The sequence below is a fragment of the Berghia stephanieae genome, chromosome 2 (assembly GCF_034508935.2).
Source record: "Berghia stephanieae isolate SIO BIC M18660-M18661 chromosome 2, UCSD_Bste_1.3, whole genome shotgun sequence".
NCBI lineage: Eukaryota > Metazoa > Mollusca > Gastropoda > Nudibranchia > Aeolidiidae > Berghia > Berghia stephanieae.
In genome coordinates, this window is record NC_088361.1 from 9,677,944 (window position 1) to 9,690,826 (window position 12,883).

Genomic DNA, 12,883 nt, shown 5'->3' on the forward strand with positions numbered 1-12,883 from the left:
TATTTTTTTCTTTTAATGTCAGGATTTAGCACTTTAACCAAACGCTGTGTATGGTTTCATTTTTAATTACAATGATTGCTATTCCAAGATATTGATGTCTGCACAAATTGTTCATTTCTGTGTTCCAAACAAACTAATACATATCATTGTTGCAAGAAAAAAAAAAGAAAAACAAAATGACAACATAATAATTCGTAACGATTCCATGATAGTCCCTCGGGTATTCACCGATTATTTACCCGATTATTCAATCATATTAATGTTTTTATCGATGATCGAAGATACCTAACTCCGTATAACCAGCACGGTAATATTGACAAAACGAATAATATAGAAAATTAACGAGTGAAAGGTAAATTATTTTTCAAATGAAAAGGGGGAGGGAATATCGATCATATCTTTATGGCATCTTTGTGTTGCCGTTAACAATTTAAATAAAATGATGACAAGCATATTAAATCTAAACTAGGTACCGGAAATCGATTCTTAGTCGACAAACAATCAAAAATCAATATTTTGCCTCGCGTTCTATATTCTTCACCAAACAACTGATAATGATTAAAGGATAAAATAACCCACGATGACGATATCTTTCGGTAGTATGCGGTTTTAACATTACCGTGGCATGACTGCAGGATTGTCGAATTTAGATGCAGTGTATGCCTTAGGATTATTTGCTATCATACATTTAACCACATGTATCACTTCTCCTAAACTAATAGATTTCGTGGAATAATCATTGCACGCCAAAATTGAATTCTCTTTGCCGTAGATATATTCTCATGCCAAAATTGCATTTTCTATTTGTACTTTTACCTTGTAAATACTAGATAGCTATCTCTATAGATTTTGTGGCCCAAAATACTGCTCGAAAATGGAGTTGATGATGATTTTGTCAAATTAAATTTACTCAAGGCACGGGAATCTTTCAAAAAGAAGAGTCCACACAAAATGACAACAATTTCGTTTAACCAAAAAAGTTATACGTAATGTTTTGAACACATTATTATTTAAGTTTCATCCTTGGATCAATATTAAAATCAATTTTTAAAGCATTCTGTAATTTTTTTCCCCCGAATTCATCGTAAAATTATTATTCGTTTTTGTTAAGGCTTTTATACTTTTGGTTACAAAAACCCTACCACAATAGTTAATTAGTTCCGGATCAAAATGTAAACTGATAATATGTTCGTTTTCTAAACTGACTTCATGGCAACACAAAGCATATTGTTCTCTATCTATAGTCTAACAGGCTTTAACAATCATCGGTGGCGGTTTCAACGTAAAAATCAAGCAAAAAGTATGAGTGGCAAAATTAGGAAGTAATCACTGGCGTAAGGTACAAATCTGAAAAGTGTGTACGATAGTGCCAGACAAGGCAAGAAAGAATAATGCAATTTTAAATAAACATCTCAAAATATCAGCCTGCTTCGACTGGTGAACGAACCTCAGACCTCCTGATAACGGCTAATTATTTTTGCTTTTATCGTATTGTTTCTTTCTTACTTTGTCTGGCACTGTCATACACACTTTTTTTAGATTTTTATCTTAATTCAGTGCCTGCTCCTTAATTTGGCACTCAGACTTTTCGATTGATTTTTACGTTGAAACTGAAACCAATGATTGCTTTGCTAAAGTCTGTTAAACTATAGATAAGGAAAAATATGCTTTGTGTGTGAGGGGTGGGGGGGGGGGGGCGCGAATTGGCCGAGTATTTAAGGCATTGCACTATGATCCGGAAGGTCCCGGGTTAGAGCCCCGCTTCAGGCACTATCCTTTTTGTTTTCCTAGGGCAAGATGATTAACCCTCAATTTGCTCACTTGGACAACATGGGTGATTCCTGTTGACATCAGACATCCTGTTTGATGGATTGTCTATTTTCCTGCATGGAATACCGAGGCGACGGAGTATTATGGTGCCTGGCGGAAGGACGTAATTGTTAATGTTCTTTTTGTCTGACACTGTCATACACACTTTTTTATCTTTATAAAAAAGATCTGGCACATTGCAATTACCAAATACACTCCCGACTTGTAACTGTCGTCTTTCAGTTATCAGTGAAAAATTGGTTCATCTACCCTTGATGTAATACCACTACCAAAAAAGGGAAACGTGAGAAAATGCAATAATTATAGAACAATCAGCCTCATTAGCCACCCAGTAAAGTAATGTTACGCATCATCCTACACCGCATCAAAACCAAATCAGAAGAGATACTTGCAGAGGAATAGGCTGGGTTCAGAGCAGGCAGGAGCACAGTCCAGCAGATGTTCAATAGCCGCATCCTCACTAAAAAATGTCTCCAACACCAAACAATTTTATATCATAATTTCATTGATTTCAAAAAGGCATTTGTTGGAACATTCTAAGAAACTCCGACTTTGATGAAGGACTCATCCAAACAATGGAAGCTTTGTATGAACAAGCTTCTAGAGCTGTCTTGTGTGATAACCAACTGGGACACTTTTTTAAAACATCTGTTGGTGTCAGACAGGGCTGCATACTGTTCCCAACCTTATTCAATATATATCTTGAACAGGTTATGCAAGAAACATTACAATATCACCAACCTACAGTCTCTATAGGTGGCAGACAATTATGCAACCTGCGGTTTGCAGATGATATAGACCTTGTTGCCCACAGTGAACAAGAATTGCAAGAACTTACTGACCATTTACACCAAGCGGCATCAAGATATGGCATGGAGATCAACACTTCCAAATCCCAAATCCTTGTGAACAGCCAAGACAATACTAGAACACAAATTGTCGTGAATGGTGAAACCCTTCAAGAGGTAACATCTTTCAAATATTTTGGAGTGCTGCTCACTGATGACGGAACAAGCACGTCGGAAATAAAAGCTAGACTGGGCATGGTACTGCAGCAATGGCAAGACTAAATAGAATCTGGAAAAGCAACATAAACTTTAAGACAAAGCTTAAACTATTTAGTTCTCTGGTATTGTCTGTACTCCTCTATGGTTGCGAGGCCTGGACCATGAATGCTGACACAGAATGGAGATTTCGCGCATTCCAGCTCAAAGGCTACCGAAAACTACTAAAAATATCATATTTTGAACATAGGACCAATGTAAGTGTTCTGGACGAAGTAAAACAACTGGCAGGAAGGCAAGAACTTTCCATGGTAAAGAGAAGGAAATTGTCTTGGTTTGGTCACCTCGTAAGACACAAAAGCTTATGCAAGACAATGTTGCAGGGCACAGTAGAAGGCTGCTGAAGAAGAGAAAGACAGAGGAAAGTGTGGCAGGATAACATTAAAGATTGGACAGGATTGACGTGGAACAATCTAATGAGGAAGGCCCAAGACCGTGATGAGTGGCGTCGAATCGTGAAGTCTGCATCCCGAGAACCCCCCCCCCCCCCCCCCCCCCCCCGACGACCAACCGGTCATGGGATAGAGTGAGAGTGAGTGAGTGAGATGTAATAGTAATAACTGTGTCTGGATAGCATAAATTGTCGTTCACTGAATAACTTTATTGTTGTTTTATATTTTGGGGGTACACAGCATACATTCACTTAAATCAGTGGTTAAATATTTTTTTCAGTTGAAATAGTGAAATGATGAAGCGATCATTGAATCAGTAAACACCAAAATATGTTACATTTTTAGTGATAATTGCTTAAAAATAAAACAAATTTTCCGTACCAAAGCAGAAGACTCGATATTGGGATCCTATCAAACCCTGAACCTTCCTCTTCAGTGGTAGCAATGAATACCGTTAGTACAGATATAGAAACAGATCCAGTAAGACGCGGAGTCATCAGTGACGAGGACTTCAATATCATTCAATTCATTTGTATCAGCATCTCACTATTCGTCTGCTTAGTGGGCGTGGTCACCAATTCTATAAACATCCGGACATTTATCTCAATGGGACTAAAGGACGGAGTGACGATTACCCTAATGGGGCTCGCCATCTCTGATTTTGGGTTCACTTTATGTGGATGTTTCCTAAGTCCGGCAATTATTATACAGTTTTCTGAACGTTTCTACAATCTGAAGATCTTACCTATACAACCCAGGGTGATTATCATGTGGGCAGCTAACCTGAGCACCGTGTTTTATCAAATGACTTCAATGACAACTACGTTTATATCTATTGCCCGATGTATGTGCATTGCGATGCCTTTCAAATTCAAAGACTTTTTCACCAAGTCGAGATCAATTATTATCTTAGTAATAGTATTTTTGATTTCTCCAGCTTATTATGCAGCCCTACTGTCTCATATGGGTACTCAGCGTAAGTATGACATTGTGGTGAACAGGACTCGCATCGTTCTGTACTTGTCGAGCAAGAGATCTGATGTCCAAGACGTTACAAAATTTGGTAACTTAATCATTTTTAACATCACGTCTTGCATTGTTGTGGCATTGTGCCTCGTCGTGATGGCCAAGCATCTCAGACATTCAGTCAAGTTCAGGACTATGTCGACGACCGGAATTGCTGGAGGTGAAGCCACAGAAAAAACTGACAAGTTTACTGGAAAAGAACTACAGGTACTCGTTTTGGATTATGTGTTTTTCAATCATCTGATCTAAATCTGAATGTTACCCGAAGTCGACTCAATTCTGAGTATTTGCGCTCAAGGGTGGATAGAGTTGCTGTTGGGGTTTACCGGGGAAGTATTTCGATAAATCTTTGCTTGGTGTGTTTGAATGTGTTGTGTTTACATATGTTTCAGGAAGAGCATTCCAATCTTTGTTGGTGAGAGTTGCAAATGAATGTGAAGCTATTTCAGTTTGTAGTTGAATGTCTTGTTTCTCTAGTGAGAAAGTCGTCATTTTGTATTCAATTTTGAACATAAGACTAATTCTGTCCGTCTGTCTTGTAGGGGAGTCCATACACGCTAAGGTATCATGTCTGTTATTCTACTATGGGGGCTCTAGTTATTGCAGACGAACCAGCGCTGTGCTGGACAGATTCAATTTCTTATATCAGATTGTAAGTGTGGGTACTGTCCAACCATACTGAAATAATCTAAATTTGATCTTACGAGTGTAATGTACGAGGATGGTCTGAAACGTTTCGCAATTTCCGTAATACCTCCGTCATATATTTTTTGGAATTATTCGTAAAACAATACATTAAAGTAAAGTTGAAATTTAGCTACAGAATGCTTGTTTTATTTTTCGACATAGTCGCCGTCCCAACCAACACAGAACAGCTAACGCCACACCATTTGACGCATCCCGTCTACACCAAGATCGGACAGCAGCTTTCGGTTCTTTGTCGCTTTCATAGTGGTTTCCTTTGAGATATTCATTCATTTTAGAGATTAAGAAGTCTGAAGGTGCTAGGTCGGGACTGTAGGGTGGATATGGTATTTTCCTTGGTGCGGTTTTAGTCTGTTGACTTCTAGTGAGTCGCTCGTTATCGTGTTGCAAATTCGCATTTTCTGGGATTGCACTCTTTTCAGTCGGGCTCTCATAATTATTGGAATTCACCGTTTAGCAAAAATTTGATATAAACAACACCTTCAAAGTCAAAGAAAATCCTGAGCAGCAGTTTGATTACTGAAATTCGAGACACTTCGGGACCTCCCGCAACGAGTTTTGATTTTGAAGTTTCCTTCCACGAACCTTACCCATCGCCAAAATAGTGATATAATCAACACAAGCGTCACCATAAACACGCTTCATTTTGATATGGATTTCAATGGCTGAACAGTCTTCAGCATTCAGAAATTCTATAACAAAACACTGCTTGAATCGGATATCTTTTGGTGCAGCCATTTTCATTTTTTGTTTTGACCGAGGTTGTTGACCACGTAATAGGACAACATCGATTATGTCACCAAAGGCGTTATAAACCTTAGAAATATTGACACATCAAAGCCAATTGATTAGAAAATATCAAAACCAAATTTTAAGGTTCTAAGCCAAATATCTTTAAAATTATTAGGAAATTTGCAAAACTTTCCAGCCCACCCTCGTTCAATGTTTCTTTCATGTTTGCATGGCTTATCTGATGTTCTTTTTAATAAGCAGAATTTGTTTTATGTGATATTTTGTTGATTTATGCTTGCCATTTCTTGTATAACGATGCCTAAATCATGATTTTCTGCAACTCATTTTATTGTGCTATTGTTTAGTGTGAAGTTATATCGAATCAGTGTTTCACTTCGGGATATAAATTTCCATCTTGTAAAATGTTGTTTCGTTGAAACGCATGCCCCAGGTGTCTTCCAATTGTTCGAAATTTTGTAAGTCTTTGCTTGTAGTTGAAACTGGTCTGTTGGTGATTTAATGTGCCTAGTATGAGATGCAGAGGTCGCGAAGTCACAGGTTCGAGAGTTTTTGCCAAGATGAGGGTCATTTAAATCGATCAAAATTTAAAGGACGAGTTTTTTGGCCTAATTTTAACATAGATAAGATAAAATCCATTCCGGTGGCGCAGAGAGACACTTCTAGAAAGGACTATAGTAAGAGAAATCAGTCTGCATCGCATGTGTTTAAAGAACTCCTTACACAATAAGCCGTCCATACAATTGCTTTTAAATTATGGCACTCTGCAATAACAAAATGATCAATTTCTAAATCCTATCAAAAAACATTTAATCAAACTCTGGCAATTGCATCCCTGAGAAGCCAAAAAATTATGACTGGCAAGACGACAAACAATATTTTGAATATTCGGAACTCCTTTCTTGAATTTCCTTTTTAACACAAATCAAAGGCAATAATAATACATATCTACTTCAAAAAGATATTTAATAACCTTTCATTCTAATAAGTAATATTATAGAATTAGCTTTATTTAAGAATGTTGTATATCTGAGTGACCAATCTTATATATAACTGTTAAACAGATTGAGTTTTTAAACTACGGAGTAAGGTGCTTTACAAAAAATATGTACTATCATTAACATTATGATCCATCAACACCATTACTCAAGATACCTTGAAACATATTAATAATAATAAAATAATAATGCTGAAAACTTATATAGCGCTATAACTCCGAGACACCAGACTCTAAGCGCTTAAATTACAAATTACTTAGGCTGAAACATAATCATTTACACACACAAGCACACACACACACACACACACACAACACAACACACAACACAACCCAAACCTATCTTGCTTCTCATACCATATATCTACTAAAATCGAAACAGATATGTTTTAAGCGAACGTTTAAAAATAGACAAATTTCTACATCATACGATATTATACATCATACGATTTGGAAACTAATTTTTAATCACCATATATTTTTCTTTTGTTTTCTTTCGTTTTATTCTATCCTATCTATTCAGGTATTGAGACAAGTCTTCATTCTGTGCGCCATCTACATCGTCAGCACAATTCCAACTGCATTCGTTTCAGTGTACAGATTGATAGAAGATGAATTTGACTTCGGAAGAAGACAAGAAAACTTATACATCATCTCCAGTTCCATTGCATCACTTCTAACACAGATCAACTCGGCAACAACGTTCCCCATATATTATGTGTACAATTCTAAATTCAAATCGCATTTAATTTCGTGCTGGTCAAGGTCTAAAAAGTGACATATCCATAATTTTAGAAAGTTAAAATGTGGACCGTCAGCTTATAGGACAAAAAAATATAATTTCACACGGTAGCGAAAAGAATATGGATATATAGACTATCTAGAAATTGACTGCACCTACAATTAGGTGTACAATAGGAAACAAAGGTAACGAGTTCAGACAGAAACAGAAATAGATCTAACGAGCATTACATACTTGTGGCAAAAGATGGTCATTAAAATATAGAAAATATACAATTTGTCTTCACCAACAATGACAATGGGGGGGGGGGGGGGTCCCATTAGCTCAGTTTGGTAGAGCCCTCGCTTCATACGCAAAGGGACCGAGATCGATCCTGGGTGTAGTCAAGGTAATTTTCTGACCCGCTGTCCATCCAGCATTGATTGGGTGGCTGAGTCTTTAAATCTAGTCGAAAATATTTTGCGATAGACTAGCGTTTTATCAAAAGGGTAGCAAGCAATTGCTGTTGTCCGCTTTACGCTATAGAAACGGGGATAAACTCCGGATCCATGGGCCCAATGGCTCCGAAGGACTATTTTACTACAATCACTATAAGAGAGTTCAGGGAACAAAAGCAGGGACAATGATACCTAAAACCTCTATTGGCCACACACACCCATAAACACACACAGACACACACACACACGTACAAACCCACACAAACACAACACGCGCGCAGTCTTTCAAAAGTATCTAGACTCATCTTAAACAGTAGTAAATTTCAAACTCGTTCATCAATTGTGTTGCTCATGTGAAATATCGAAAACATTCAAGCGAACCGATCAAACAACTCACAACTTGTATCTCTTGTCCTTTCATATTAAAATCGCGTGAGTTCAAACAACTACTAACTTGTATCTCTTGTCCTTTCATGTTATGTTATGTTAAAGAATCGTGTGAGTTCAAACAACTCACAACGTTTATCTCTTGTCCTTTCATATTATGTTATGTTAACTCACTCAATCCTAGAGATTTTTGCTTCTTTCCAAAATTGAAAAAAAAACGTGTATTAAAAATGAGCATGTGCATAGATATTCTTATTCTACTAAAAGCTAAAAACATTAGCTTTAATACTAAGCCTATAATTTGTCTAGAAAACTGTAATAAATAGGCACGGGCTAAAAGTAACCCAGATAAACTACGAATATAGTCGGTTATAGGGTTGAGTGAGTTAAAGAATCACGTGAGTACATACAACTCACAACTTTTATCCCTTGTCCTCTCATGTTATGTTATGTTAAAGAATCGCGTGAGTTCAAACAACTCACAACTTTTATCTCTTGTCTTTTCATGTTATGTTATGTTAAAGAATCGGGTGAGTTCAAACAACTCACAACGTTTATCGCTTGTCATTTCATGTTATGTTAAAGAGTCACGTGAGTCTAGACAACTCACAACGTTTATCTCTTGTCCTTTCACAGTATTTTAAAGAGTCACGTGAGTTCCGCCTTTCACGGTATTATGTCGGTATGAAACAGATGTTGAATGGTGAATCTGAATTATACCAAAAAATGAAATTGTAGACTTTCCCAATTTAAGGATTTATATCCTTCTTTACAAACTACATTAAATTGATCAAAGCTTTACTTTACTGACAACAAATCTGACAAAAAAAGGGAGCAGCGTGGCTTAGCGATACAGTCTTTGCTTCGTATCCGAAAGGCATCAAGTTCGATCACACGCCACTGCGCTGTGTGGCCTTGAGCAAGTCACCTCGTCCTAGATCAAATTGCGGCTCTGCACTGCGGCTGACGCCTGGTTTATTCCAGTCTTCCCTTGGAGAAGACCCTTGAGACAAATTTCCCATATGGGATGGATAAAGGGAAATTTAATTTTTTTTTTTTTTTCAAATTCTGTTTTTTTGCAGCTATGATAGGAGGACAGAAATAAGCTTATGTTTGTTTGCTTTTAAGGGTTTTACGGCGCTTGAGACACATTTAGGCCATTTCAGCGCCACTGAAATGGAAGATTATGTGATAGTGAAAAGAAATTCTATAATTACAAGTAAAAGTAACCAATAATAAAAAAGATAAAGAGCATTGGTTCAAGTAGGGAACAGATGTAGATTCCAAGAGCATACTATCGGTGTACTCAGTTTGAGATCTCATCCAGACACCAGCACAGGATCCCACCAAGATAAATACACTCAAATGTTTACAGCATATATATATATCCAAAAAGAAAACATAACTAACAATACATAGGCAAAAAAAATATCACCTCCCAAAATTAACAGCATACAGTTAGTTGACTGTTTCCCTCTCAGCCAAGGATGCCAACAAGGACAGAAATGTTTTGATTTTTTGTTTGTTTTTAAGGGTTTTACGGCGCTTGCAACACATTTAGGTTATATCAGCGCCAGTAAAAAGGAAGAAAATGGGATAGTAAAACGTTCTAGAATTACAATTAAAGCATCCAAGAGAAAGCAAGACATAGGGGAACTGGTAACAAATGGGGAACAGATGTAGATTCCAAGAGCATATCACCAATGTACTTAGTTTGAGATCACATATACTATAAGTCTCATCCAGACACAAGAACAAAATCCAACAAAGAGGAAAACACTCAAATGCTTACATTATACATTAAAAAATAACAAATAAACTAATACATAACAGAGAGATGATTTACAAGTGAAAAAAATATCATCTCCCAAAACAATAACTATGCATTTGACTGTTTCCCTCCCAGCCAGGACTCCGACCAGGGCCAGGAAAAAAAAAACTAAGTAATCTCATTCCAAGACAAAGACAGAAAGCATGTTGGAAAACAGATATAAGGGGATAGAAGACAGAGTGTGTACCTCTCTGACCGCTATGGGAGGTCAGCATCCCCACCCAGAACAAGGACAGAAAAGACTCATGTTTTTGTTTTGTTTTTAAGGGTTTTACGGCGCTTGCAACACATTAAGGCCATATCAGCGCCAGTAAAAAGGAAGAAAATGGGATAGTAAAAAGTTCTAGAATTACAATAAAGCATCCAAGAAAAGGGAAGACAAAGGGGAATTGGTTCAAATAAGAAACAGGTGTAGATTCCAAAAGCACTCTATCAAAGTACTTAGTTTGAGATCAATAAAAGTCTCATCCAGACACAACCACATGTCCCCGCTAAGAGGAACACACTCATATGTTTTACAAATCATATATAATATAAAGAAAGCATAATACAGTGCATAACAGAGAGATGATTTACAAGGAAAAAAATATCATCTCCCAAAACTAACTATACATTCGACTGTTTCCCTCTCGGCCAGGGCACCTGGCCAGGACCAGGACAAAACCAAGTAATCTCATTCCAAGACAAAGACGGAAAGCATGTTGGAAAACAGATATAAGGGGATAGAAGACACACTATGTACCCCCCTGCCCACTATGGGAGGTCAGGAACCCCACCCAGAGAAAAGACTCAGAAAACAGGTATAGTAGGATAGATGGGAAAGCAAGTTACCTACCTGCCCCCCAGGGGAGACCCACCCAGACAAATAATCTTAAAATTTAAAACATACGAAAAAGGCAAAGTACGTGAAACTTATAGATGGTGTGCGCTTGGCTAAGAAACTCACAACATTGCCATCCAGAAGTATAACGGACCAACAATTCATGTGTAACTTGTAACCTTGAACGTTCATAGTCTGGTTAATACAGTTTAGTGAGAATTAATCATAAACATGGATGGCAAAAATCAATAACAAAGACATGAGTGACGTCAACTTCGTTCTATCTATACACATAGGATAAGGAAATAAATGACTGTACAAGGAAATGTTCGTATTATACTTTTTTATTACTGACATGAAAAAAACAAACAAGCATGAAAAATATATTTTCTTACCAATACTATGTTCAGTTGAAACCTCCCAAAGCCATCCCCTCTCAAATTATAATACTGTAAAACTCGCTAATCACAAGCATCCATTGTATTCAGCTATGGATATAACTTTGTTATGCTTCTAAATAAGGGCTATGTGGTTTTGTGGTATGACACTCACTTCTGGATTGGAAGATCCTAGGTTCGAGCGTCGCTCGGCGCATAGTTGAGTCCTTGGAAAAGGCTCTTTACTCACATTATGCTCTCATCGTACTCAGGTGTAAACTGAGTCGAGTACTTGGCCGTTAACAGCCTTGACCCTGTCAGATAAAAATAACAGCATTATCGCCTAAGAGGCGTCATGCCTCGTTCTACATGTTGCTGTTGGTCAGGGACCCTTTGTAAGGCGCTTTGATGTTTTTTTTTAATGTTTTTAAGGGTTTTACGGCACTTGCAACACATTTAGGTCATATCAGCGCCAGTAAAAAGGAAGAAAATAAGATAGTAAAAAGTTATAGAAATACAATTAAAGTGGCCAAGAAAAGAGAAGACAAAAGGGGAATTGGTTCAAATAGGAAACAGATGTAGATATCAAGAGCACACTATCAAAGCACTTAGTTTGAGATTACCTAAAAGTCTCATCCAGACAAAAGCACAGGTCCCCACTAAGAGGAATACACTCAAATGTTTTACAAATCGTATATACTATAAAGAAAACATAATACAATGCATAACAGAGAGATGATTTACAAGGAAAAAAATATCATCTCCCAAAACAATAACTATGCATTTGACTGTTTCCCTCCCAGTCAAGGTATCCGGCCAGGGCCAGGACAAAACCAAGTAATCTCATTCCAAGACAAAGACAGAAAGCATGTTGGAAAACAGATATAGGGGGATAGAAGACACAGTATGTACCTCCCTGCCCACTGTGGGAGGCAGGAACCCCACCCAGAAGGCGCTTTGAGCACGTTTAGTGGATATTGTTCTATATAAAACCCAGTGTTTTGGTGGATTTTGTTTTGTTTTTTCTTTGGTTTGTTTCTTTTTAATATACACAAGTTCCAGTATGGCGAGGTTTTACAATAGGGAACAATAGTGTGATGTCAAATACTGATTGCAATCTCATTGGAAGTGTGAAGCCAGACTTCCGTAGGACAAGAAAATAGATGAACAGTCTTTTCAATTTTCGGCCCCCCATTTTTGGAACTCTCTCCCGTCACACGTGAGATGCTCGGATTCGTTGACAACGTTCAAATGTCGCTTAAAGTTTTATCTTTTTACGTCATAATGTTGCAATATTATTTTCATATTTTGTTGTTGTTAAATTGAATTCGTATCACGTTTCCTTCACACTTGTCTCACTGTAATATATTTTGTTTTATATCACTGTAAAGCGCTTAGAGCCTGTGACAACGGGGTAAAGCGCTATATAAATGCCATTTATTATTATTATCATTACAAGATACATAACTTGTGGAACTGATGTACTGCTTTCACAGTGATGACATCATATTTTCTAGCCTAAATA

The 12,883-nt window shown here is 37.3% G+C and overlaps 1 protein-coding gene across 4 annotated transcripts; it reads left to right on the top strand.

Annotated features, from left to right (window-relative positions):
• Positions 1–595: 595 nt before the first annotated feature.
• Positions 596–8,389, top strand: LOC144966708 (uncharacterized). 4 transcript variants are annotated; one of them, XM_078903479.1, is made up of 3 exons: positions 596–657; positions 3,567–4,519; positions 7,288–8,389. In XM_078903479.1, exons 2-3 carry the CDS (start codon positions 3,731–3,733, stop codon positions 7,540–7,542), a joined length of 1,044 nt encoding a protein of 347 aa, XP_078759605.1. In that variant the 5' UTR covers positions 596–657; positions 3,567–3,730; the 3' UTR covers positions 7,543–8,389. The 4 variants fall into 4 exon arrangements, with proteins under 4 accessions (XP_078759605.1, XP_078759602.1, XP_078759603.1 ...); XM_078903476.1 differs by having other exon boundaries at positions 3,673–4,519; XM_078903477.1 differs by having other exon boundaries at positions 3,676–4,519.
• The last annotated feature ends 4,494 nt before the right edge of the window (positions 8,390–12,883 follow it).

Excerpts from the sequence above, each read along its gene's own strand:
- LOC144966708 (XM_078903476.1), top strand. The coding sequence starts at position 626 with ATGACTGCAGGATTGTCGAATTTAGATGCAGT. Across the intron at positions 658-3,672 it reads TTGTCGAATTTAGATGCAGT|CAGAAGACTCGATATTGGGA; the intron begins GTATGCCTTAGG and ends TCCGTACCAAAG. Across the intron at positions 4,520-7,287 it reads TTACTGGAAAAGAACTACAG|GTATTGAGACAAGTCTTCAT; the intron begins GTACTCGTTTTG and ends CTATCTATTCAG.